This window comes from Urtica dioica, chromosome 7 (genome assembly GCF_054948205.1).
Source record: "Urtica dioica subsp. dioica isolate 48M chromosome 7, U.dioica_male_clone48M_v1_H2, whole genome shotgun sequence".
NCBI classification, from domain to species: domain Eukaryota; kingdom Viridiplantae; phylum Streptophyta; class Magnoliopsida; order Rosales; family Urticaceae; genus Urtica; species Urtica dioica.
In genome coordinates, this window is record NC_142762.1 from 39,585,564 (window position 1) to 39,613,131 (window position 27,568).

General features: G+C 36.2%; 4 protein-coding genes across 5 annotated transcripts; 3 read left to right on the forward strand and 1 right to left on the reverse strand.

Annotated features, from left to right (window-relative positions):
• Positions 1–3,656: 3,656 nt before the first annotated feature.
• Positions 3,657–8,938, forward strand: LOC149391476 (RNA-binding (RRM/RBD/RNP motifs) family protein). Of its 2 annotated transcripts, XM_089620769.1 has the most exons (7): positions 3,657–4,341; positions 4,440–4,563; positions 4,694–4,817; positions 6,101–6,143; positions 6,259–6,288; positions 6,364–6,565; positions 8,464–8,938. In XM_089620769.1, exons 1-7 carry the CDS (start codon positions 4,159–4,161, stop codon positions 8,535–8,537), a joined length of 780 nt encoding a protein of 259 aa, XP_089476895.1. In that variant the 5' UTR covers positions 3,657–4,158; the 3' UTR covers positions 8,538–8,938. The 2 variants fall into 2 exon arrangements, with proteins under 2 accessions (XP_089476895.1, XP_089476894.1); XM_089620768.1 differs by having other exon boundaries at positions 3,661–4,341; positions 6,259–6,565.
• A 5,755-nt stretch (positions 8,939–14,693) lies between these two features.
• On the forward strand, positions 14,694–16,315 carry LOC149391477 (uncharacterized). The gene is made up of 2 exons (XM_089620000.1): positions 14,694–15,303; positions 15,399–16,315. The coding sequence occupies exons 1-2, from the start codon at positions 14,694–14,696 to the stop codon at positions 16,313–16,315; spliced, it is 1,527 nt and encodes a 508-aa protein (XP_089476126.1).
• Positions 16,316–17,348: 1,033 nt separating this feature from the next.
• LOC149391478 (protein TRANSPARENT TESTA 1-like) lies at positions 17,349–18,981 on the forward strand. Its single transcript, XM_089620001.1, has 2 exons — positions 17,349–17,687; positions 18,586–18,981. The coding sequence occupies exons 1-2, from the start codon at positions 17,349–17,351 to the stop codon at positions 18,979–18,981; spliced, it is 735 nt and encodes a 244-aa protein (XP_089476127.1).
• Positions 18,982–23,970: 4,989 nt separating this feature from the next.
• LOC149391479 ((R)-mandelonitrile beta-glucosyltransferase-like) lies at positions 23,971–25,680 on the reverse strand. The gene is made up of 2 exons (XM_089620711.1): positions 25,128–25,680; positions 23,971–25,043 (listed from the first exon to the last, which is right to left on the reverse strand). Exons 1-2 carry the CDS (start codon positions 25,648–25,650, stop codon positions 24,088–24,090), a joined length of 1,479 nt encoding a protein of 492 aa, XP_089476837.1. The 5' UTR covers positions 25,651–25,680; the 3' UTR covers positions 23,971–24,087.
• Positions 25,681–27,568: the final 1,888 nt, after the last annotated feature.

Below are 27,568 nucleotides of genomic sequence, written 5' to 3' on the forward strand. Positions count from 1 at the left end.
ATTATAAACAGTACATACTTAAGAATGAATGCATAAGCTGTACTGATCTTTCAACAATGAGTATATTACATCTACTAGTAGACTAAAATCCCAACACATTAAACCTATTGAAAACCTTAAAACCCCATCAGAAAAAGTACAAGCAAGTTTTTGACACCAAGCGATTCTCTATAAGGTTCTACGTTTTAATTTTGTCTTGGTGAACACGCGAAAGAACAAATTCCCGTTCATGGATACAACAAACAAAGGCGAAAAGATCAATTCCAGCCTTTAATCGTCTAAGTTGTCAAGCCACGTCCGCTTGGTCGACATCTTCAACGTGAAGCACATAATCCCATAGATTGACGACAATTTTGAAGGCAGTGCTATATAATAATTTCAGAGGGCGGATATTCGGAGACAATGATACACTGCAAAATCATTAGCATTTATGGAGATTTAGGATCACCATGTTTAAAATCGATGATGTTTTAGTGAATTTTGAAGGGGAACGGCTCAACGAGCATGACAAAGAGCTTAATATTGGATCTTTTTTGGCCGAATCCTGTTATTTAAGTCTTCAAAATGGTACCCGTTTTCAGTAATGCTTTAATTTTTGGATATATTCGTATTGTTTTAATTTTTTATTTTTGGTGTTTCGTTGTTTTTATTCGTACTTTGATTCGGCTTATTATTTTTTCGTTTAGGAATTGTATTTTGGATATCAAAGGGTTTATAATTGTATTGTGTCCTTTATTTCGAATTTTAATTGAGAAGAAATAAAACCTAAAGCTTATTCTCCCTTGCGTTTTTTTTCTTTCTGTCTTTCATATATCCTAGTCTACATCAGTTGCTTTATATGTGTCTCCTTCTCTATATCTCTCTCAATTCCGACTACTCATGTGCTTCCACAGCCAAAAAGTAGTTGAAAAAAAAAGCTTTATATATCCTGTGATCTGTTGTTATGTATTTTATTTATAAGTTAGAGGCTTTAAACTAACAAATACGCACGAATATGACAAATATGTATTCCCAGAGAAGGATAATTTATTTGTGGTGAGAATCCTTTAGAAGTCTATCATTAGACCCCCATAATATAAACATATATATATATATATATATATATATATGTGTGTGTGTGTGTGTGTGTGTGTATGTGTGTGTGTGTGTGTGTGTGTATGTGTGTGTGTGTGTCCTTATTTTTGGCTCTCATACTATTTCTCAGAGTCAGACGTACTTTATATAGTATAACATTTTTTTATCGACAAAATCATTTATGAGGAATAATGGTTTTCCATTAGGTTTTAATTATTGATAAAGTGCTTCAAATTTAGCTCTATTATTCAATTATGATATTCTTGACTACGAATGATCTTCTGCAGATGAACATAGGTTTTACCGTTGGAAATATCTATAAATATAATAATGGTCCAAAGTATTTTTTGTTATCATCGTTGCTGTCCATTGCACATGTTATTCTATCTGTAACTATTCTTCTTATTATAATACATTACCAATCTGTAAACCTAAACTATTTACATCTTTTTTAATTTTTTCGTTTGTATAATATTAGTTTCCATGACAATGGTACTTCTTTTCTTGTTTGGAAGTTGAGTTTGTTACAGCTTATGATTAGAGGGTTACGAACATGGGGTCATGTGAGAATATTTGACCACCATACATATTTTAGCGTATAATTAAGTACGAGAGGTTTTATAATTTATATGTACAAACAGATGGTAATGAGAGAATAACGAAAAGAGGAGATTATGAACAGTTAATAATATAAATAATGATAAAACAGCAACATATACGATTAAAAGTAGCTGTTACCTTTTAATGGTACTTTGCTCTTCCAGGCCAGCAAAAGCGTTATAATAATTTTTTCCCAAATTTTTTTAAATCGAGAAAGTTAGAAAAATAAAATAAAATAAAAGTTCAGTCTCACAGCTAGAGAAGAATAACAAGTATCGTGGCCCATAATTGCTCCGCAACTTAACAAAATAAAGGCATTCAATCAAAGAACGCACATCAACTAATACAACTCTTTTTTTTTTTTTTGGTGTGTGATTATTATTTATTAAAGAGAACCAGCAACAATCAAACGCTCATTGACATAATTTTGTGGACTTAAAGTGGCAACCCGATTATGATCGGAGGGTCCATCACATATTGCATCGTAATCATTGACCCCACACCTCTAGTACAAATATATTTTTGCTGGCATGATCTAATATATATATATATATATATATATCGCATATATCTGTGTGTTTTATTACTTCCATAAACTATATCCACTCTATAATACCAAAAAAGTCTAGTCCGAGAAAATATAGATACATCTTATATTAGAAACTTTGACAATATTCCATTAATTAATCAAACTCTTACTACAGCTCAATTATTTTTAATTGATTTCAATAAAAATTATTACATGTACATTGGATGTGCTCACCGTTCTTGAGGAAATGTCACAAACAATTGTGATATATGCGGCCCATATATTTATGGCTGTAAATTTTTTATCCAATATTTCAAACAAATAAAAAAATCAAGGACCTTTCAAATTTAAACTACTACAAGAAATTCAACGTAATATAATAGCATATTTATGTCTTTTTGTATGCCAAAACATTTCCCTCGCTTTCTCATTATGTGGAAAGATTTTCTTTTTTCTTTCTTCGGGGATGTTCTTGCTCTCTTCGGTGTGTGGTTGTCGAGCTGCTTCTATATATCTGGGTTATTTTTAAACGTATTAGTTGTGGATGATATATTTCATTTGTTTTGTATAATCTTGGACTTTAGTAAGAGCCTTGAGTTTCCGGTATTAACGTAGACGTAGGTCGCACAACTAGTGAGAGAATTGTACTAATGTAAACTAATTGTGTTCTGTGTTTTAGATATTAGTGGTTTACTTTCCATTAGGTTATGACAAACTTTAGTTATATTCGTGGAGGATGGTTACAACATCGCTTATTTTGATTCTCGTAATTATCTCAATATATACTACACCAAAATGTCCCGCGGAAAAAAATTATACTAGGTCAAAAGAGATTTTTAGACGTGAAAAGGTCGCATTTGTTTCCGAAATGTGACTTCAGATGCAACTCGAGTCGCGACTGTTGATCTTTGTACGAATAAAATTAAACGAATGCGAGTTGTTGCACTTATTTGTAGATGCAACAAACATACGCGACTATTCACGCCCATATCTCGAAAATGAGGACACAAAAAAAAAAGTTTCGCTAAATAGTGGGACGCGATTTCACGCGTTTGTTTCTTCTCATGCCATTTCGCGGGTTTAGTCACCGAGGAAGATGTTAATAATAATTATTTTAAAATATGTATCATGTAAAAAAAAAAAAGTGCGATACTTTTATGAAAGGTTTAAGTGAGAATCAATATATACTTTGACTTCGGACTATAGATTCCAAATAGTCATACTTATTATTTTACATTTTCAATTGTAACGAGGTAGTTTATATGGGACAATTCGGAGACGAAATATTTGTGTAAACCAAGAAGAGGGAAAAAAAATAGAAGAAAAAGAAATAAAAACTTATATATCACAAAAAGTATATGCGTATTCACAAAAGTATATATGTTTTAAATGTATATATGTAAACAAAAAATAGGGGTTGAGTTTGAGAGGAGAGTTTTATTAAATGTGGAAGGAGAGACAAGAGAGGACACAGTCCAAGTGCGTTACTTACGCAGCTGTCATTCGGAATTACAAAGCACTCTCTCTCTCTCTCTCTCTCTCGCCAGCAAATCCCCGTTTGCACATGTCGGATCACTCTCTCTCTCTCTCCCTCTTTATTTCTCTTTTTAACCAATCACTTCTTCTCCCACTCTCTCTCTCCAAAAGCTAAGCATCCACAGTACTTAACAGATCAACATCGACGATACATACATAAAGCATCATCATCATTCAACAATTCCTATATATATATCCATCTATCTCTCTTTTCCCCTCTGATCTTTCGATGATTCGACGCCACTGAAAACTTCATCACACAGTTCATACATACACAGCTCCGATATATGGAAGATCATCGTCAACACCCGACGAGGACGACGCGACCGGAGATACGGCACGATCGCGATTACGCTCACTCCAGATATTCATTATAAGGCTTTGGATACAGAATCGACAAGGTTTAGCTTGATAAATTAATGGCGTACCCACACTATAGGTCACAGTTCGGCGACACCACGTTCACCAAAGTGTTCGTCGGAGGCCTCGCCTGGGAAACTCCGACCGATGAAATGCGGAGATACTTCGAGCAGTTCGGCGAGATTCTCGAGGCCGTAATAATCGCCGATAAGAACACCGGCAAGTCCAAAGGATACGGTTTCGTATGTCTCTCTCTCTCTCTCCTCCCTCTAATTTAGGGTTTAGGTTTCGTAATCGCTCTCTTAATCAAATTAGTCTCTAATTACGTTAATGAACCTAGGTTACTTTTCGGGATCCTGAATCAGCAAGAAGAGCTTGTTCGAATCCCAATCCAGTGATTGACGGAAGAAGAGCCAATTGCAACATCGCCTCTTTAGGGAGGCCACGGCCTTCTCCGCCTCGAGGTCATCAGTTTTTTTATTATTTTTATTTATTAAAAAGTAATTAATAAAATAGGACCAACTTTTTGGGCAAATAGATTAGAATGTTGGTTATTGATGTATATCTTGAATTTTAAATTATTGGTTGGAGCAGGAAGAAATCAAGGCAGTCCCTTTCAAGGAGGGTCACCACAAAGCGGCGGTGTACCTGCCTACACCGGATCAGTCCCACCACCGTTGCCGCCGCCTCCCCCGCCTCTCGTCTACCAGCCTTACGGGTAAGTTAGCTGGTCAATTTTAATTACTATAATTATTTAAGAAGATTTTTTTTTTTTTTTAATTTTCATTTACAAAAGTATTTGTCTTCTGTTTTTAGTACAATATTAGTGTCTGTCTGTAGCCCAGTGATTAAAAATGGAAAGACTTTGGTGTCATTTTCTCGGTTTTGTGATTTTGCCTGTAAGTACAGTTGTCATATATATATACATGGCTTTTTAGGGAGAGCGATTATATTATGAATTAAATGTTTAGAATTAATAGAGAGAGCCGGTAATGTAATATGTATGTGTGTTGGGTTTGGAATGGCTCGGCCATAGACTGGGCATAGTATTAGTCATGCATGTGCTTTACTAGTACACCTCTACATTCGGTGGGCCCACAGACTTTCGGATTCATATATTATTGCCTTCTGTCTCGTATACACTCTTCTCTTGTATTTGTGTGCCTATACACGATCACTCGAGCTTGAGAGAGAGAAAATAACAAATCTCCAATATACATATATTTTTTGACTTTTGTAGGGGAGAGATATTGCGAGAGTTTCTTGATTGGGTTACAAGTAATATATATATATATATATATATATATATATATATATTTATTGTGTGTGAATAAAATGGTTTGAGCGATAATCTCTGCTTGATTGTTCTTTTTATCAAAATTTGAGAGGCTGTCAAGTAAAAATAACTTTGATGACATAACATACATATCATGGTGACCAACATGCGAGTTTGAAGTCAACGTGGTTAGGTGTCGAATAAAAAAGTATATGTGAATATATATATATATATATATATATATATATATATATATATATATATGGTAGTGGGAACTGGGAATTCACAATGGTGTTGGTCGTGGGAACAATTGTGTTCGTGGTGGTCCTCAACAACTTTTCCTGAAATTTTTTTTTTTAAAAAAGGGAAAAAAATATTGTCTCTTTTTTCCTTTCTAATTCTTTTGGCTCCTTCCAACTTAGAAAAATAAAACTAATTTAGTTAATACTGCAAAGTGCAAACTACATAACGCCAGTTCAAATTATCACATTCACGCTCATGTGTCATACAATATTGTGAAACATATAACACTGCATGCACTGTAAGATTTCTTTAATTTCCGCACATACGATAGACTCAATGAATGCTCATCATTATTGCATTGTCAGCGTCCATTCCGTGATGAAATCAAAACCAATACATACAGTTGTTTCAATATCATAATTCTATGTAGTGTCAATGCCCATGTCACCAATTTCATTACCACTATTTATTTATCTTTGCAGCTACCCAACCTACACTCCAGCTGATTATGGGTACCACCACCAAGTAACTCTCTCTCACTCTCTAAATATTTACAGAAATGTATTTATTATATCATCAATTAATACACACACACATATTATATATCACTATTGAATATTGTTTATATTTTTTTGTGCAGGCTGTGTATAACCAACAAATGCAACAACCGGTATATTATCATCAACTGTACGGAACATCACCATCTTCCAGCATGAACCCTCAAGCAAATTATTACTATCCGCAGCAACAACAAGCGCCAGCTGGCTATTCCTTTCAAGCGCCGCCACCGAGGGGCCCGCCGCCGCCGCCACATCAGCGACCGCCATCGTATCTCTATTACCCCAACAATCCTAATTACAATTCTCAGATGGATCATGTTGCCTCATTCTCTAGCTACCATCCTCCTCCTACTTCTACCACAAGGCATAATTTTCCCTCTCCAACTGGTACGTCCTATCTTCAATAATTATTCATCTAAATGACGAATTCAATATTTTATGTTTATAGTGCATTGATTTTTGTAAAGCCATCAATCATTTAATAACGGTCACAATTTTTTCCCGCGCTGAAAGACCAATGAACAAAATTTCTGACGTAGTGTTATCATAGCTAGATATCGTTATTATCCATGCATGATCTATTAAAAAAAACATGTATAGTTATTTTTTTTTTCTTTGATTACATGTTGGAAAACAATTATAAACTTGGACGAATTATGGTCCTTATGTAGATATAACAATAATAATAATAAACAAAAAGTCATATAATTGTAACATGGGATAAGTGGGGACACATTGGGAAGGGCATGCCCATGTGAAATGAGCTGTCAGATGGATTATATGGGAGTGAGAGAGAGGTAATAGGTCAAATGTATGTTTGGAGATAGTGGCGGAGATACAGGTATTCAAGGGGAGGCCTTGGCCCCCTAAATTTTTATTTTTTTTACTCTTTAATCTCTTCAATTGATTCTTCTATGTAGTAAAAATAAATTACTGTTTTTTTTTTTTGCAGTGAATGATTTTATTTTTGCAACAAACTTAAAAATTCAATACTATATATATATATACAAATAAGTATTCAAAAAATATAAAACTTGTCTTAAATATTATTTTTAGTCCTTATACAATGATATTTTCAGTCTTTGCCCCCAAAAATTTTATTTAGGACATTTTGCCACCTTTCAGTTAAGTTTTTGGCTACACCCTTATTTGGAGAGTAGCGACAGAGCATCAATGCATATATGTATATTATTAGGGAGAGTAAACTAACAGTGACTGCATGTGCTTTCAGTGCGTATATATATATGTGGTTTTGAAAATCATGATTGTGAGATTCTGAACATTGCAGGTCGAATTGAACAATCGTATAAACACCCTTTGGCCCACTATGAAACATATATAATACCCTAATAATACATACCTCTCTCTCTCTCTCTCTCTCTCTCTCTCTCTCGTCTCTACTATAAATATAAGCATCTGTACGCTAGGAATGTACACATCGCTCCACTGGAATTAAATATAAAATTAATAAGGAAAATTGGAGATAAGTTTTGGAACCCCAGTAACGTATCAGAAAAAAAAATTGATATTTCAAGAAATGAATTGAGAGTAAATTAGTACACTCAGCTGTTTCCCTTGTTTTCTAATTTTATATTTGGTTACGTGCACGGCATAAAAAGTACACAGATACAACATACTGTATCGTTATGGAATTTATATATGCATGGGATAGAAAACTATTGGAATATATATATATATATATATATATATATATATATATTCAATTTATGATCACCATTAATATTCCATTGGAAATTTGGTTATTGGACTGGTTTTCATACACTTTTATTGTACTGAAAAGTTTCAAAAGTTATATGGCCCTTTTCGTCTTTTTAGAAACATACCTCACTTTTACCGGGTAGATAAAAAAAAGGCTATTCCTAGAATAATTCCATTTGTTGGAGTTCATTATTTTAAGTTTTAGGAGACGACGTAAGCCTTCCTAGATTAAAAAAAAAAAAAATAAGGCTTCCTAATTTTTATTTTTATTTTTTTAATTTTTTTTTTACTTTTTACTCAAATTTAACATTTTTACCTTGTTATAAATTAACTTCTCTGAATTTTTTTTTTTTTTTTTTTCACTTTAACCTCTTTAAGTTTAAACTCTAGCTCCGTCCCTGATTACATGTCCATATCTTAATATTGTCGCTCTAAGAAAAATACGTTTACTTTCCTGTTCGAAAATATGTTGATTGGCGATCTATATAATTTATCTCTCTCTCTCTCTCTCTCTCTCTCTCTCTCTCTCTCTCTCTCTCTCAAACATTTTCATTTTTTGGGTACAGATTCACAGACTCAACAGCATTCCTCCAGGGAAACAGAAGCTGGAGTCAGCCCTTCAGAAAGTCCAAACACCTAAGTGCATTTTCCATTATAAGTACATGATTTATAAAGTTTCATCAGTTGTACAATAATTTCATTAATATTATTTATAATTTTCATTATCTTCCATATATTATTTAATTCTCTCAGCACACTTTATAAAATTCTTTTGGTCCAAAGCTGAGACATTTGGAAAATTCTGCTTCAAGAGTACGGCATCTTTTTCACTGGTTATTACTGGCAAAAAAAAAAAAAAAAAAAAGTCCAATCAACATCCTTGTGCAAAATTTCCCCCCATTCTCAGCTACAGCACTAATGCATGCCTGCTATTATTTCATGTTCAATGTTGTTTTCAGTTTAGATAACATAATCAATGTTCGATTTTAACCATTTATTATAAATGTATGAGAGAAATTAATGAATATAATTTTTCTGTGATGTCTTTCGATCATTAAGTTTTGCATTTTTATGTCAGCTTATGCATATAGACGTTCCATTATGTGTTTCCTTTTCATTTCGATATTAACTACGTACTCGAGTTTTAGCGTTATTAGCTGATCAACGTACGTCTACATAAACAGCGACTTCTTCAGTTCAATAGTTGCTATTAATTTGTAAAACCATGTTTGAAAAAATTCCACAAAGAAAATTGTTTTTCTTTTCGGTGAATAATTGTAGCCGTTTATGCAGTCAGATCAGAATCCGTTCATGACATAAATGTAGAAATAAAGAGGAAAAAATGTCGGAAACGAGAGAGAGTGTTTCGATACTTTGAATATTATTTCTTATATTTTTTATATGAACTTGTATCACCTATTTATACATATGGTGGATATATTAGTATAGATTAGATACATGAGAGTGTAATAAATATGCGTGTAATAATTATATCTAGGAAATAGAGAATAATAAATATTACACTGAGAACAAGACATAGAAAATATGATGACAAATAAATGCAACACTTTTCCCATGTGAGATGGGTTCCAAGACGTGAGGGTTCCCGAAACACGGCTGTCAGGAGGAAATGCAAAGTGACGAGGTGAAGCTTAGTTTTGGCGAAGTGGTGAGGTGAAGCTTAGGCGAGGTGACGAAGTGACAAGGGACGGCGAACTGCCGAGCTAGATTTCAACACTCCCCCTCAAGCTTGACTGTATATGTTAAGGAGGTCAAGCTTGCTACATAGCTCGGAGAATGTCGCTCGAGGAAGGGCTTTGATGAGAATGTAGGCAAGCTGATGACCTGACGGAATGTATTTCATGTCGATAATTTTTGCTTCAATCTTTTCACTGATGAAGTATCAATCGATCTCGATATATTTCGTTCTATCATGGTGGACTGGATTTTTAGCTATGCTGAGAGCGGCTTGATTATCACAAAAAATCTTGATTGGACCTTCGATGATGATCTTGAGGTCCTCGAGAACTCTCTTCAGCCAAATGCCTTCACATACTCCGCTTGCTAAAGACCTGAGCTCGGCTTCAACACTACTTCTTGAGACAACAGACTGTTTCTTGCTTCGCCATGTGACAAGATTTCCCCAGACATATGTGCACATGCCTGATGTTGATCGTCAAGACCACGGTGCCAATACCAGTGACTTGAGTTTTGGCTCTGTTGGCGATGATGACTGATATGTTTCTATTACAAACAGAGTAAGTTGTGAATAGACTTCGATTACCAATCATGTGATCAGAGACACGGAGTCGACAATCCATGCTGTGGGATTCTCTAAGCTTACATGGAGGGCTCTAGGAAAGTTACCTAAAGGACCAATGTCTGAGCGTTCTCCACTGAGTTAGACTTGTTGGATAAGCTTTTGGAGAATGGCGAGCTGATCATTGCTGAAGGGAGATGAGTCTGAGGTCAAGGTCGAGGTCGAGGTCGAGACAGCGGACGAGGTGGATACTAAGTTTCCGGCTGAGTTCGGATCCTTAGTGTCTTGGGTTGACTTTGAGCTCGGTGGTTTCCCATGCAGTTTCCTGCAGGTTTCTCGAAGGTGTCCAGGTCGTCTACAATGATCGCAGTAGGGGCGAGGTTTGCGAGGTCTCTCTGTTGAGACACGAGCTGCAAGTGCTTCGTCTCCATGCGTGGTGAGGGCAGACGAGTCTGAGGATGAGCCCAGAATTGAGCTCGATTGGATAACTCCAAGCACGAGTTTCCTCCTGCTTTCCTCGTGTCTGACCGCGGAGAAGGCTTCTCGGAGAGATGGTAGTGGTTTTGTACTAAGTATCCGACCTCTGACCTCATCGAGGTCTTGGTTGAGTCCGGATAATAGTTTAAACACACGTTTGGTCTCCACTATCCTGCGGTAGAGTTTTGAGTCTTCGGAGCAGGTACACTGGTGATGTTCGTAGAGGTCGATCTTCTGCCATAGATGCGTGAGGGAGCTGAAGAACTGAGTAACATACATCTCTCATTGACATAGGTCATGGAGAGTGTTCTCAGTCTCAAACAGCTCGGACACATCTTCGGAGTTGGAGAAGATTTCTCTAGCTGCTTGCCAGATTTTCGCTGCCATTGGATAAAGGAGGAAGGTTTCCCCGATTTCGGGATGCATAGAGTTTATGAGCCAAGACATCACCATGTTGTTTTATGCCTTCCAACTCTTAAATTCCGGTTCTTCGATCTGCGGAGATGTAGCCACGCCTGTGAAGTAGTCATCTTTACCTCGTCCTGATATGAACATGAGCACAGATTAAGACCACTGTAGGAAGTTGTGGTCATTGAGTTTGTGGCTTGTGATATGTTGGGAGAAGGATTCAGATTGAGATTGAGTGGGCGAGGTCTGCAAGGTGGTCGAAGTGGTGTTGAGGGCGGATGAGTTTTCGAAGGAGTTCATGATGATTGAATTTCTGTGCTCTGATACCATGTAGAAATAAAGAGGGAAAAATTTCGGAAACGAGAGAGAGTGTTCCGTACTTTGAATATTATTTCTTATATTTTTTATATGAACTTGTATCACCTATTTATACATATGGTGGATACATTAGTATAGACTAGATACATGAGCGTGTAATAAATGCGTGTAATAATTATGCCTAAGAAATAGAGAATTATAAATATTACACAGAGAACAAGACATAAAAATATGATGACAAATAAATGCAACACTTTTCCCATGTGAGATGGGTTCCAAGACGTGAGGGTTCCCGAGACACGGCTGTCAGGAGGAAATGCGAAGTGACGATGTGAAGCTTAGCTTAGGCGAAATAGTGAGGTGAAACTTAGGCGAGGTGACGATGTGACAAGGGAGGGCGAACTGCCGAGCTAGATTTCAACAATAAATAAAAGGATCATGTTTCATATAACTGTTATGATGTTTAAAATTTGGAAAGAAGTCCAAATGTATACAATAACTGTTTTTACTATTACGTAGTCGTATACTATAACTACTAATTACACTTTTGAGATATTACATAAACTTTTATTATCTATTCTCTCATAATATATTAAAAATGCATAATTTGTGATTTAAACTTTTGTTGTTAATAAATTTGGTATTGATACAACTTTTTTTCTAATTATTTTGACACCGAGATCTATTTCTTAGAAAATAAAAGGTGGTTAACAATACCAAATGGCTGTACGACAAATGTAATTAACTAAAATTCATGAATGAAATAATATAAATGATAATGAAATAATTAGGTTAGTAGTTTAATAATCCACACTCTTTTTAAAAAATAACTCATGTTTCATTTGTTTTAAAAAATAGCCTTCCCGATGCATGTGATTGTTCTGTGCTGTTATGTTCTTAGGCAAGCTTTGAATTAGTGGCCAGATGATCACTCCCATATATACTAGAACAAACATTGTGTAGGAACTATACAAAACGTTATACCGTCATTTTTCTTATGGTAAAAACGACACTTCAATTACTAAAACGACGTTACAATTGCAAAAGCGCCTCACAATGCAAAAAAAGAATAACTCTGTCAAACGGGCCAAAAATATGTTTGACCAAAATCGATGACTGGTAAATATGCTTGCAAGCTATTTCATGATGGCACTTGGCCAAGCGCCATTCGCCAAGCGACAAGCGCCAAACGACAAACGTCAATATCCTATAAATAACTCACTCATACCAACCATAAGGTAAGTCATTCTCGACTCGGAAGTCATTCTCGACTCAGAAGTCATTCTGAGCTCAGAAAAGTGATTTCAACTCGAAATTCTCTTAACTCCCATTTTTTCTCTCAAACTCTCAAGAGAAATCTCTCACCTCAAAGCAAAAAGAGGAATAACCTATTTCATTTCTCTTTAGAATTGAAGAAGAAATATTCTCAATCTATGATATTCTCTTTCACAAACGAAGGCTAAAATTATGCTAAATTACATTTCCTCTCAAAAAGTGTCAAAGAGCTTGAGAAATCTAATTTTCATGTTCTTCGCTTAATAAGAGGAACATTTCATTATATATAACCCTTTGTTTCTTCTATTCCAGCTACAGGGAAGAACACGACGAATCACATCGCCCACCTCGATTTTCTAAGGCCTCCATTGCGGTTGTAACACTACGAGATACCCTCTCTCCATTACAATCCTTTCGAAAACCATAAGAAATTCGACACTCACAACCTAAGATCGATACACGTCGCAAACTCGCACCACTGACACGTGTGTCGTGAATGTTATCCAAGAAATCGCATTAACACATAATTATTTTTTTTTTTTTAAATTTTCATAGCACCTTTAAGATTTTTTTTTAAATTCCAAATGCCTCATGTCAATTTATCTAGCTCCGTCTCTGAATCTGCCTACCGAGTCTACCACTACATCACTTTGTTTTTAGTTTCAAGCATTTCACTCAATAAGCATAATTTTCTATTGTTTTTTTGGTGGAAATTGCACGTGATAGTACTTTATTAAAAGGAGTCGCAAAGTTTTTTAACGCGAAAATATTTTTTTTCAAGTTGTATATAATCATTTTTTTTATATTTACGAAAAAAATCGTTCAATGTTTTTAGCTTTATTTAATTTTTTTGTACGATTTACATTTTTTATCTATATAAATCAAGGATTGAAAAACCGGGGGAACCGGACGGGAACCGGTCCGGTTCCCCCTTTTTGGAGCTACCCGGCACCGGAACCACCAAAACCGGAGTTTTCTGGTGGTTCCGGGGGAACCGGACCGGGATCCGGGTGGGAACCCGGTTCCCACTTCCCGGTCCGGTCCAGGTAAAAAAAAAAAAAACCGGGTATAAATACCCGGTAAACCTAAAAAAAAAACAAATGGGACGGTAAGCTCGAGAGGATTTCCCGGCGCGACCCGCCGTCTCGCCCATTTCCCGACTCGCCGAAGGCCAAAGTTGCCCAGATCCCCCCGGTAAGGTGAGCTTCCCGGCCAATTTTATTTTTTTTTTGATGATTTTGAGTTTTTAAAACTTTAAATCTTGAAATTTCTTGATAATTTTTTAAGATTAAGTATAAATTGATAGTTGTGAGCATTGATGTAGTGTTGATTTAATTTTGTGTTGATGTTTGTAATTTTTTTGGATTTAATCCGAATTATTTAGTAAATTTGTGATTAGTTAGTGATGATTAAGTTTATGATGAACTTGTTTATTGATTTATGAAGAAATTTGGTGAGTTGTTTTTAATTTTAGAGTTTTTGTGTTGATGTTTGTAATTTTTTTGGATTTAATCCGAATTATTTAGTAAATTTGTGATTAGTTAGTGATGATTAAGGTTATGATGAACTTGTTTATTGATTTATGAAGAAATTTTGTGACTTGTTTTTAATTTTAGAGTTTTTGTGTTGATGTTTGTAATTTTTTTGGATTTAATCCGAATTATTAGGTAATTTTGTGATTAGTTAGTGATGATTAAGGTTATGATGAACTTGTTTATTGATTTATGAAGAAATTTTGTGACTTGTTTTTTATTTTAGAAATTTTGTGTTGATGTTTGTAATTTTTTTGGATTTAATCCGAATTATTTGATAATTATGTGATTAGTTAGTGATGATTAAGGTTATGAATTATGATGAACTTGTTTATTGATTTATGAAGAAATTTTGTGACTTGTTTTTAATTTTAGAAATTTTGTGTTGATGTTTGTAATGTTTTTGGATTTAATCCGAATTATTTGATAATTTTAATTTTAGAGTTTGTGTATATTACAAGTTGATAATTAGTTAGTGATATTGTGTAAATGTTATTTGTTCATTTGTAGATTACAAGTTGCAAGAATGTCGGCCCCCGACCCAGCTAGGAAGTATTGCACACCTATTCCCGGGAAAAGTAGCGGCCACAAGTGCATATTTTGCGAGCACATTATGGGAGGTGGCGGCATCACGAGAGTGAAAAACCACCTAGCCCATGTAGACCCAACGAGGAGTGTCAAATTCTGTGAGAAAGTCCTTCCTGAAGTGAGAGAAGAGATGCAAGCTTTACTTCAAGGCAATGTCGTAAAAAAGAAGAACAAAAAGTCGTTGGAAGCTACGCTTCAAAAGACATTGACTAAAAATGTTTGCGGGGAAGAATCAAACGAAGAAGCATACGAAGCGCAATTACGAGCAGTTATGAAGAGGTCAAGACAAGAGGCGGCGCAGACGGAATGGGAGGCTCGGATGATGTCGGGGCCCGGCAGCGGTTCTACGGCAAAATCTCCACTAGCTGCTCCGTCATTATATAAGTCAGCGAGTGCGAAGCAAACAAAAATTGATGAGATCGTGGATCCGAAGAAGAGAACGTGGCTCGGAAGACACATAACAAAATTCTTTGTTCACCAACATGTGCCGGCGAGTAAGGCCGCCTCGCATGAGTTCAAAAACATGATAGCGTCCGCTCAAGACTTGGGTAATCCTCAATTTGTGATAAGTAATTTTATTTTCATATTGTCGAATCGCATGTGTTCTTGAAACGTTAACATGATGTATATTGGCATATTGCAGGTCCAGGCGTTCCTATACCAACTCCGTATGAAATTCATAACAAATACCTCGATATGGAGGTTGCAGATGCGGAGAACTACCTTGACGAACAAAAGAAGCGGTGGGTAAAATACGGCTGCACCATACTCACTGATGGTTGGACGGGGCCGACCAGACTGAGCATCATAAACATTATGGTTTATTGTGCTGGTGCAATGGTGTTTTTAAAGTCCGTTGATGCATCAAAGCATACGAAAACAGGGGAGTACATCTACGGAATATTGAGGTCAGCGCTCAAAGAAATCGGAAAAGAGAATGTCGTCCAAGTTGTGACCGACAACGGTTCGAACTGCAGGAGTGCCGGGTTGAAATTACAACGCAAGTACCATGTGTACTGGACACCTTGCGCTGCACATTGTCTAGATCTGATGTTTGAAGATATTGGGAAGAGAGATAGTGTTAAGCAAACTATCAAATCTGCGAGGGATGCGACTAAGTTCATCTACAACCACGGCGGTTCTCAACTTGGATACGCACCATCGCAAGAAGATTTTGATCGTCTTCATCACCCTGCCTTTTTTGATTCAGGATACGGGCGCGGAGGTCAGGGCGGAGGTATGAATGATGCCATGTCATTTACGTCTAGCAATGACGTTGATGACTTGTCCTACAACTTCGGATCGGTATCAATTGGTCCTCAAGGCACAGAGTCATCTTATGATGACGGATCTTCCAGTTACAACTACCAGGACTCCTATGCATCAAGTTACGCTCCCGAAACGGTGCAACCAGTTCCAGGTTATCCCCTCCACTCCATGACTGTTGGTTCATCTCAGTATGAGTACGACTATCACTTGAACATGTACTTTAGTGCATATGCTCATTACATGACTTGGTATGATTATTGTATGACCGCTGCATACGGTCGCTTTGAGTAGTCATTTGTATCCCTCATATGTTGAATTTGTTGAACAATAGTATTTGGTGGATTGTGTTGAACTTTATCATTTTGGTTATTAAACTTACTTTTTGTTGTGTTTGTAATTTCGTATTGTGTTGAAAACATTCTACACTATTTTTAATTTTATGAATTTTATCCTACGTACTTTGTATGTTTTTTTGTATATTTCTTTTTTGAATTCCCCTCGGTAAACACCGGTATTTGACGATATTCCTCTACGGTAACGGTAAGTTCAACGGTATCGGTTTCCTTTTTTTTTTCTCGCTTCCCCCGGTATTCCTTTACGGTACGGGCGGTTACCAGTAAATTCGAAGGCTCGGAACGGTAACGGTAACGGTATTTCGATCCTTGATATAAATCAATATTCATAAGTAACGGATTTAAAACAACTATTATTTTAAAAACATTACTCTTTAAAGTTCTGTAATTTTCCCAATTTTATACATGCTAGCCAAGTCACAAATTACTGATGATCACGTTTACATACATCGAAAGATAGACACAATCGCATAATTGGCTTTGTAAAAAAGCTGACTAGACCTTATAATTGTGTATATATATATATATATATATACACATACATATATTGCACTATTTATTTGGCCGTTAAAATGTAAATTAATAAAATCAATTTCATATATACTTCTATAAATAAACAAGTCATTTTCACATTCAATGTTTCTCTCTCAGTAGTATCTATATATACAACCCCGGTGTAGTTGACCGTTGAGAGAATAAATAACACGATCACATATGAGTATGAACTTTTTCCATAGATTTTCAACCCACTGCAAAGCAAGTCTTTCCGAATTCAGCCAATATGGGCCACAGAATTTACTCTCACTTCCTGTTTCAGAACTACACTCGGACAGTGGAGAATTATTATAGTTGCTTCTTTTACTTTTCATTTAACAACTAAATCTAAGGGCCGAACAATCTTTAATCACGTTATAAAACGACGACTTTCTCAACGATGTTAAAACGCAACAATAACTTGAAACTCCGAGTTAATGGAGGTTTCTACGAATCACCGAGCTCAGAAGAAAGCACTTGAGCTCTTCCCAGACGAGAGGCATCAATATCCTGCTGAGCCTCTGCCATTGATAAGATGTTTGCTTCGCTCACCTGAAGCTCATTCCACGGAAAACCCTAAACCCAACGATGAAGACGTGGCTTTGCACATTGGCCTCCCACAACACTCAACACATATCAGCAATAACATTTCAGACGGTTCGAGAGACACGGTCGAGAAGTATTGGATTCCGACGCTGGAACAAATCCTCGTCGGCTTTACTCACTTTTCATGTCATGTCTGTTTCAAGACTTTCAACCGTTACAACAACCTTCAGGTACATTAACAAAATAAATGAATTGAAAATAATCGATTCTGTTTAGGAACTTTTAAAATACCTGATCGTAAAATTGATAACAAGTTATGCTTATATCCGCCTGCTGAATGATTTTTTTTTTTCTTCTCATAGATTTCTAATCATATGTGCTCCAATCTCAAACTTGGTCAAGAAAATCTTATTAGTTAGGCTTAGTCTGTTGGGCTTCTTGTTTTGTTTTTTATTTTTTATATCATCATTCTTTTGAAAAAAAGAAATAAATTAAGAGAGGAGAAGCAGAAGCTCCATAAATGACAGTGATATGGCATGCAGCTTGACCATTCATTCTTGTTTAAGAAAATGATAAAAGGAAGACAAAATATAAAAATATTATTAAACCTGGTATAAATTTAAATAAAATACTTTTAACTATATATGCCTGATTAAAAACCAAAAACATAAGCCCTGACTTTCTCGAGTCTCTATTTTTTTGTTTTATTTATAACTTATCATCACTTCTTCGAAGAAAAAAAAAATTTAAGAGTGCTGAAGCTCCATAAATGATACGGCATGCAACTCTCGACCCTTCATTCTTGTTCAATAATAAATAATAAAAGGAACACAAAAACAAATCATCAAACCGGGTATTAATTTAAACAATATATTATTTAATATGCCTAATTCAAAACCAATGTAATGACCCAAAACATAAGTATACCCCCTACCTTTGTAACTAAACCATTCTTCAACAATAAAAGGAAGACCAAAAAAAAAAAGGTATTAATAAACCGGGTATAAATTTAAACAATATACTATTGATTATGCCTAATTCAAAACCAATGTATTAACCCAAAACATAAGTATAGCCCTGCCCTAACCTTCTTAGGTCTCAAATATTTAATGTTTCATTTGAATATAGATGCACATGTGGGGTCACGGGTCGCAATACCGAAGAGGGGCGGAGTCGCTGAAGGGGCGGCGGCCGGAAACGGAGGGGATGGCTGGGGTGGCATGCTACTGCTGCGCGGAAGGGTGCCGGAACAACATAGAGCACCCGAGGGCGAAGCCTTTGAAGGACTTCCGGACGCTTCAGACTCACTTCAAAAGGAAGCACGGCGAGAAGGCCTTCTCGTGCCGCAGGTGCGCCAAGCCCCTCGCCGTCAAGGGCGACTGGCGCACCCACGAGAAGAACTGCGGAAAGCGCTGGCTCTGCCTCTGCGGCTCCGATTTCAAGCACAAGAGGTCCCTCAAAGATCACATCAAGGCTTTCGGTGAAGCCCACGCCCCTTCCCCATCCGCCTCCTCTTCCCTTTGATTTCCTCTCTCCTCTCTCTCTCTCTCTCTCTCTCTCTCTCTATATATATATATATATATATATATGCATGTATGTCTCCATTCATCTATCCTTATTCTACTTATGTGTACGTTGTGTTTTAATAGTGTTTTTTTAGTTTGACTTTTGCTATATATATATAATATAATATACACAGAGGGGTTCTGGCTTATAATGTTATGAAACTAGGGTAAGATTTCTTTAACTTAGGAAAATCTCACAAAATGCAAGCGTACATACGTGTCGTTAAGTAATACGGACATGAGCATGTATTATCAATCTACGAGGACTTTAGTTTTGATTGAAACTCAGTAGTTTTTTTCTTTTTAAATTAAGGAATAAATAAATATAGGGGTTTTGTTTTGATGATTTTCAATTTGTGCAAAAGTACGAAACAAGGAAATGACAAAAACAATTTAAAAACTCATAATTCAAGAAGGGACATGATTTTATTAGCTCAATGATTTGGTTGGTTATTAGAACAAGTAAAACAAAAAAAAAACAAACTTATTCTAAAACTTCAAAGGGATCCACTAATCTCTCTCGAGTCTTTAAAAATCTAATTGTTAGATGAACTTATATCTTTCGGCTTAGATCCTATTCAAACATACGATTGCAATACACCCGAAATTTCAACCAACTATATCTACCCTAAGTCTTTCTATAGATCTAGGTAGATTTTGTTAGGAATATTGACCACTGAAAATAGAACTGAATATAATATAAAGTTTACTTCATTAGCATTATTTGATTAGTTGGTTAGAATTAATAGCAACTATCATCCATAGCATCCGTATCAAACTGAATTACATGTTGGACATCTAAGTTCGAGTAGTGAGCTAAAACATGGTCGGTGATTGATCCATGCCTCGATAGCTAGATCTAAAATCATATATGTGAAACACAAGTGAAAAGTTGATCACTTGGGTGTAGCATTCTACACATTTGGTATGTGTACATGAGAACCGTAATTAACCCTTAGTCGAAGAAATTATTAACCCATCAAATTGGTGTCAGAGCGATCACTCGTGTTCGATATCCATACCCGTATTTCCCAACAATTGGTATCAGAGTGATTTTTCGTATTTGATACCAACTTATACTTCCCCAACAATTGGTATCATAGCAATTGTTCGTGTTTGATACCAACCTTTTTTTCCAACAAATGATATCAGAGCTAGAGTTATATTCTCGTAGTTTAACATTTGACTCAAGAATCATGGTTTTTAATTAATATAAACATTTATCAAAATATAAGATATATGTTTGATCATTCGTCGTTTTAATTCAAAGCTAAAATTATTCAAGAACATGTTCGTAATATTTTTAATTCGTTCCAAAAGCTAGTTTCATTGGTTTGATTAAATATGGATTATGTTCATAATATTCTATATTTGTATATGAGAATATTTTATTTGGTTTGATCGTTTAGTAATTAAAATATATTATTAGATTTGTTTTATGGTTGCAAATTCTACTTTAAAGGTAGCAAATAAATTTGATTTGATTTGTTGTATATCCTCTTTCAAAGGAAATCTTTTTTTTTTTTTTTTAGTTTTTGTTTTCTAAAATAAAAGATTTGATCATTTTAAGGGTTTTAAAGTAAAGGATTTGAAGAATATATATATGGTTATAGTCAAATCCTATTTCCTCAATTATAACCATAATTATAAGGTTTTATTTTGTTAATTTCCAGATTGCTTTTTAAAACAATTAATATTGAAATGAGAAGTGAGTATTTCAAGATTTATTTTTGCCAGCAAGTTTTTTTATGCTTAAAAAGTGTTTTCTTAATTGGAAGAGGACTTGAGGCCCACACTTAAAAGAAGATGTGACGTGGACTCGGTCAATAACTCCCGCGGGCCGGACTTGCAAATATGTGGGCCCATTGGGCCCACTTCACATAGATTTAAAATTTAATGATTTTTCTTATGAAATTTAATTTAATTTTAATGGCCAATGATATTGTGGTGATAACGCTAGTATTAAATACAGTTCTAGAACGCTCCTAATCTAGATGGTACTACTATATTCTAGACTATTCTATTAACAATAATATTTGAGATTTGTGAGCAATTCAAAGTGAAACTATATGTGGAGGGTCATCGGCAGCGTTTCAAGACTCTAGAATCGAGTAAAGAGTGTTTAGAATTGATTATATTTTTTTCTTGAGTGAGGAGTCTATTTATAGGTGTTGGAGGGCTGAAAAGAACTCCAAAAGTCGGATTATCGAAGCCAAGGCCCATGCGGAGCACATGCAAGTGACCGTGCGATGCGTGCGTGATTTGTATGTTTGTTTGTTTGTTTTTTTTTTTTGCCTTTGTGAGCTTTTTTTCGTTTATAGTTGTGGGTCGTATTTGAGTTTTGACATGAGATTCTTTATTCAAGTCACAAAAAATTTAATATTTTCGAAACGACCGACGACAACATTCTCAACCCCAGCCATGGAATTTTCATGTCCCTCTACCCTCGGAATATCAAGTACAAGATTATATATAAATATACTCGGACCAAAAAATAATCAAAGATTCTGGCGTAGAGTTGTCTAACTAAATAATCATTAGAAACATTATAAAATTTCAAAATATTTTTTTTATTCTATTTCTATGTACAAAAAGTAAAAATAATAAAGGTCATAATAAAATAAGAGATTTGTAAGTAACTAGGCCACTTTAAACATGTGATTTTGGATCTAGCCTATATTTGATAAATTTTAGGGATATAGCCAAATGGCTTATGTGGCAATAATTAAAGTCTGATTTGCCCTTATTTATTAACAAATTCGTCATTTTCTCTCTCCTATTTTTTTCAAATAATTTTTTTTACATCAAAACTTGAAAAATTCGTATATTTCTCATACGAACTCGAAATTGAGTGATTTCAGATCCTACAAATTCGTGGCGTCGAGATCTTCAAAAATAGATCCATGTGTTTGATGAAAAATTATGTTTAATGCATCATAGTTACGTTTCCATTTTTTTTTATAATTTAAAAAATTTCCAGTTATTTCCATATTTAAGGTAGTAACGTGATTTTTCTACATCTATGGTATTAAACATGATTTTTCATCAAACACAATGGATCTATTTTTGAAGATCTCGGCGTCACGAATCCGTAGGATTTGGAATCACTCAATTTCGAGTTCATATGAGATAGATATGGTTTTTTGAAGTTTTTATGTAAAAAAAAGTGTAAAAAAAAAGTAGGAGAGAGAAAGTGACGAATTTTGTTAATAAATAAGGGTAAATCAGACCTTAATTATTGCCACATAAGTATGTTGGCTATTTCCCTAAAAATTGTGAAACATAAGCTAAAAACAAATTTCATAGTTTCATTTTGGCTATTTCGCTACAGTGCCCATAAAATAATCAAAATTATACAAATAAATTTATAAAACATCATAATATTTTATTTCCAAGAACTAGTTTTCTAACTCCAGTCAAAATTCCTAATCTCTGAAAAGATATCCTTTGGCAGTATTATTGTTCTTTTAATGCAATCTTGATGTATATTATCTGAGGACAGTGGAGAGGAGGGAATGTTGCCCCACTCGCCTCGTCAAAAGTTTCATGCAGACGGTGGAGCATCGTATTCGAGAATACGAATATAATCTTGACGTGAGATATTGTATTAGGTTTTCATCGAACAATTTTCTATTACATACAACTACGTGTACTCACAACAAGCATGGGTTCTTCTGAGGAAAAAAAAATGGGTTCTTTGAATTGAATTTTGGATGATGGCCACAAATTTGTATAATTTTTTTTCTCGAAAATTTGTAACCTACTTTATCATAGAAAAATTACAAGACTGCTAATGAGTTTTTGAACCCTTTCAAGAATATAGTATATTTAAAAAAAAAATCAAATTCTAAGCAGTTTTTTTTTTAAATATAAAATGACGCCAAAAAGATCCATTATTTTCGGGTTATAACACTTAAGTTCCCATTATTTCACTTAATTATGGGAGCAAGAAATGGCGAGTGGTTTTCTCTTTATGATTTTAAAATTTTGGAAGCGGGTGATGAGTGGTGTGGTGAAGAAGACGTGTGATGGTCTGTTTTTTTCTTTGTTCAATGAAGAGAGAGAGAGAGAGAGAGAGAGAGAGAGAGAGAGAGAGGTTTCTTCTAATTATTTATTTTTATTTAATTTTTCTCATATAATCAAGGTCATTCTTAGATTTTGACACGTGTGTCAACATTTAATTTAACAGTAGAAGTTGTAACGGAGGGACAAATTGTTGATCTTGAGTATTTATCCCGCCACTTTTAAAGAATAGGTACTAAGTGTTACAACGCCAAAATATTGGGTCTTTTGCTGTCATTTCTTCTAATTGAATATAAAAAATTCAACTTTTCACAATGGTTAGTTTGTACCGTTGTAGAAACTTTGTTGTATAACCATAGTTTGTATTAGTGTACGGATACAACGTTTATTTGTACCGTTATAGAAGTTCCATTGTATAATCCATAGTTTGTAGCAGTGTATGGATGTTAAGTTCCATATTTTATGCTACGGGGTGTTATATATAAATAAAAATCTGGTTTTCTCGTTACACAAATGATAAATTTCAGGACACTAAGAAATTAGCCCTTCATTGCAGCCTCTTTCATCTGACGTCTTCACTGACGGTTTATTATTACTATTGCTCCATAAATATGGTTGCTCTTTTATTTTTTGCATTCCGATTTTTCTCGGTGCAACAAAATATATAGATGATCTATTATGGTATATTGACGATTGACCATTTTTATAGAATACTGCGGTTCACGCACGAGAAAGACCATCATCGTGGTTAAAATAATTATTTGGTCGAGAGGAAAGACCATAATAATTATTTGGTTGAGAGCTTCACGTGTGCACCAAAATTCGTCAAGATTATTTATATGAATTATGACTTTTAAAAAAAAAAAATTGATGAAGAATAAAAATTATTTATTTAATTTTTCTAATTATTGTAAACATCACACCGTAGAGATATTGAGAATTGGACTCGAAAACAAAATGCTTTATTAAAAATAAGATAGACTGCAACTCATACAAGTTGATTATTTTTACAACACCGAAAGAAAACACAGAGGAGATTAAATCAACTTAATAAACTATACCCATCTTTAGCCCTGGGAGCCAAAAGAACCTCGCTGATCATCCTATCTAGATTCACCAGCGACTCTTCTTCGGCAGCCTCGACCGCCAGAAGCTTCCATTTGGCGGCCATGGCGGTCATGAGCCGACCCTTGTCACCGTCCATCAACTCTCTGACAAGCCCTTCGATGACGCCACGCTCAACCACCTCTATCTCAAACCCGACCCCCCACTCCTGACAGCTGTACCGACAGTTCGTCTTCTGCTCCGCAAAGAACGGCCACGATATCACCGCCACTCCGGCGCTCAGACTCTCCACCGTCGAATTCCACCCGCTGTGTGTCAGAAACCCGCCCACCGCCGGATGCTGAAGAACCTCCGCCTGAGAGCACCAGCTCACCATCATCCCTCTCTCCTTCGTCTCTTCCACGAACTCCGGCGGAACCACGGCAGCCTCTCCGGCGACCAGGTCCGGCCTCACCACCCACAGGAAGTCCTTCCCGCTCCCGGCGAGCCCCCACGCGAACTCAACGAGCTGCTCCGACGTCATCACCGTTATGCTCCCGAAGTTGACGTACACCACCGACCCCGGGGCTTTGCCGTCGAGCCAATCGATGCACCGCGGATCTTCCCGCCAGAGGTTGGACTCTATGGATCTGAGGGACTCGTCTTCCATCTCTGGTGACGTCATGAGGTGGAGCGGGCCCACGGCATAGACCGGGGGGAGGCCGGCGGCGGAGATCCCGTCCAACGCGTCCTTCTCAAGGGCTTGGTATGTGTTGAACATAATAGCGCTGCCTCGTTTGACTCTCTGCACTTCTCTGTTGAAGAAGTTGAGCATGACGTCCTCTTTGTCAGTGGTTCTGATGAAGCTCGGGAAGTCCCTCAGCCGAATCTCCTTCATCCCCGGTATCCACTCGATCACCGTCTCCTCCAGTCGCCGCTTCATTTCTTCGAAATCTGATCGTACACTATTAATTAATCAGTAGTGTCATTGTAGAATCTAGGATGATCGATACTGATATTGATATATGGTGAGCGTACCTTGAAAGGGGACGATGCCTTTGTCGATGAGGCTCTTGTAGTGAAAGTAAGCCAAGAAGCCACATGCACTGGTGGTCCAGAACAGGACGTTCGGGATCCCGAGCTCCTCGGTGGCGTCGAGAGTGAAGCTCGAGACCCCGTCGGCGACGACGCAGGTGACCGGAGGGACTTCTGGGTCGGAGTTCAGGCGGCGGAGGAGGTCGCGGAACGGGGCGAGACAGGTGGTGGCGACGGAGGGACAGAGGGCGGTGACTTCCTGAGTGGCGTCGGCGTCGGAATATTCGAGGCCGTCGGGGATGGACTCGAAACGGAACGAGGGAAGGCCGTCGAGGGAGTGGGGCCCACGGGAGCGGAGGAAACGGCGGTGGTTGTACTCCGTGTTGACGAAGGTGACGTGGAAGCCCTTCCAGTGGAGGAGCTTGGCCAGCTTCAGGAAAGGGGTGACGTGGCCTTGCGCCGGGAAAGGCACGCAGACCACGTGTGGCCTTTGGTTTTTCTCCCTCGTCGCCGATATCGAACCCATGATATCGGTTTATCTGAGGGAAAGGAGTTGTGTAGTGTCGGGCTTGACTTCAGTGTGCCTTTTTATAGTGTTGAATAGTACAACATATTAAATAAAATAGGTAAATGGGATAAATTCCATAAAATGCTTGTTAAAAGAAAATATTTACAAATTTTATAATTAATTTTCTTTTCTTTTAAAATAAGAATGGAGTTTTTTTTTTTTTTTTTTTTTTTGAGCACGCACGTATTAGGAATAAATTTTCGTGTGAGAAGGACCATCATGTATATATCACTCTCTTCTTTTGACCACTTTGACTAGTCGTCGAGTGCAGTAATCAATTTGATATGCTCCTACTTCTCAATTCTGAACAAGTCTATTTGGTCAATACATTTGGGCCATACTATTAAAAGAGATATTGAGTATTATTATTCCAAAAATCAAGATTACGAAATTCCATGCGCCATATATTTTTTTTAAATAGTCACACAAGAAAGTGTCTAAAATTTTAATAGCAAAAAATAATATGTTTTTGAGTTGTACATAAATTGTTAAAGATATTTTTAGACTCTGTTTAATTTTATTTATTGTTTACAATTTTTTTTTAAAATATTCTCTCAGTCATTATTTTAGGGTTTCAAGAATCTCATATTTTATTATTATTTGAATTTAAAAGTAACTTACATAAATAAAAAATAATTATAAATTAAAAAACACAAAATGGTACAAAATGATGCTAATTGGGGATCTCAATTCCATCCCATTATAAAATTATATGAAAAATTATATGAATTTAGGCTAAAATTATAAAAAAAAAAAAAAAGGATAAAAATTGTAATTTTTAATAGTTCAAGAGGGATATTTGACTCTCCTAGGTCCGACGTAGCTCCTGGATATAAGGGTCGTTGTTGATCACTTTATATATATATTGTTGACATACAAAAATGGTACAACAATTGTCTTGCGAGGAGCACTAGGGTCCGAGTTGTCGACGGAGAGACAATGTTTAATTGTTCTCGATGATTTTTCACGGAGAGATGTTGATCTAGACATGGTCTACGATGTTCAAAAAGTACTTGCCTTTAATCTTAATGCTACCCCCTCCTTCTAGCGTCAAAATGTTGACATACAAAAATGGTACAACAATTGTCCTGCGAGGAGCACTAGGGTCCAAGTAGGGAGCCCCGACCACGCATAGGTTCCAGGTAGGATTTTCTCTATATATAGACGAATCTAGTACAAGAGAGCAGGGGTGACCGTGCTCTTGATGAGCTGCCTGCGTACCCGCGTTTGCGGGATCAGGTCATGACGTAGTTCAAGAATGTGGATGAGGGTGCTTTTGGATAGGTGAGATTTCCGGCGTATACTCCTCCCTCCTTCTTTGTTGATTTGCTTCCATTTTATAGAGTTGAGTTTTGAGATAATGGGGAGTTCAAACCCATGATCTAGAAGTTACTTTGTAACTTCCCCATTATCCTTGTGAGTGAGTGGTTATCATGCATAACCGCTTGGTAGTTATTTTTATTAGAGTAACCATCGAGTACGCGTTCTCAGGTGGTTTTAAATAATGATATGACCACATTTTCTTAGTCTTTCGACGAGGGTCTGACCACATGCTCGGAGGGTCCGAGCACAAGGGTCCGAGTACAAGGGTCCGAGCACGTTCTTGACCTTGCTAATTTTATGTGTAACAGCAGCCTTCCAGTTTCTTATTATTTTGGTAAAAATGATACGTAACTATATTGCACAATCCTCGATTTAATTATTCATGGAATGCTTTTCTTGGATTATTCCTCGTGATGTTCCGAAGTTGATTATTTGTCGGCTTAAAAGCCGAGATTCGACTGAGGTGTCTTCATGAATTTCTTTTATATTCTTCTCATACCTCTGACTACATCTTATGAAATTTTTTCTATATCGTTCTCATACCTCCGAGAAC

Excerpts from the sequence above, each read along its gene's own strand:
- LOC149391477 (XM_089620000.1), top strand. The coding sequence starts at position 14,694 with ATGTCGGCCCCCGACCCAGCTAGGAAGTATTGCACACCTATTCCCGGG. Across the intron at positions 15,304-15,398 it reads AGCGTCCGCTCAAGACTTGG|GTCCAGGCGTTCCTATACCA; the intron begins GTAATCCTCAAT and ends GGCATATTGCAG.
- LOC149391479 (XM_089620711.1), bottom strand. The coding sequence starts at position 25,650 with ATGGGTTCGATATCGGCGACGAGGGAGAAAAACCAAAGGCCACACGTG. Across the intron at positions 25,044-25,127 it reads AGGCATCGTCCCCTTTCAAG|ATTTCGAAGAAATGAAGCGG; the intron begins GTACGCTCACCA and ends GTGTACGATCAG.
- LOC149391478 (XM_089620001.1), top strand. The coding sequence starts at position 17,349 with ATGGAGGTTTCTACGAATCACCGAGCTCAGAAGAAAGCACTTGAGCTC. Across the intron at positions 17,688-18,585 it reads ACCGTTACAACAACCTTCAG|ATGCACATGTGGGGTCACGG; the intron begins GTACATTAACAA and ends ATTTGAATATAG.
- LOC149391476 (XM_089620768.1), top strand. The coding sequence starts at position 4,159 with ATGGCGTACCCACACTATAGGTCACAGTTCGGCGACACCACGTTCACC. Across the intron at positions 4,818-6,100 it reads CTCGTCTACCAGCCTTACGG|CTACCCAACCTACACTCCAG; the intron begins GTAAGTTAGCTG and ends TTATCTTTGCAG. Across the intron at positions 6,144-6,258 it reads ATTATGGGTACCACCACCAA|GCTGTGTATAACCAACAAAT; the intron begins GTAACTCTCTCT and ends TTTTTTGTGCAG.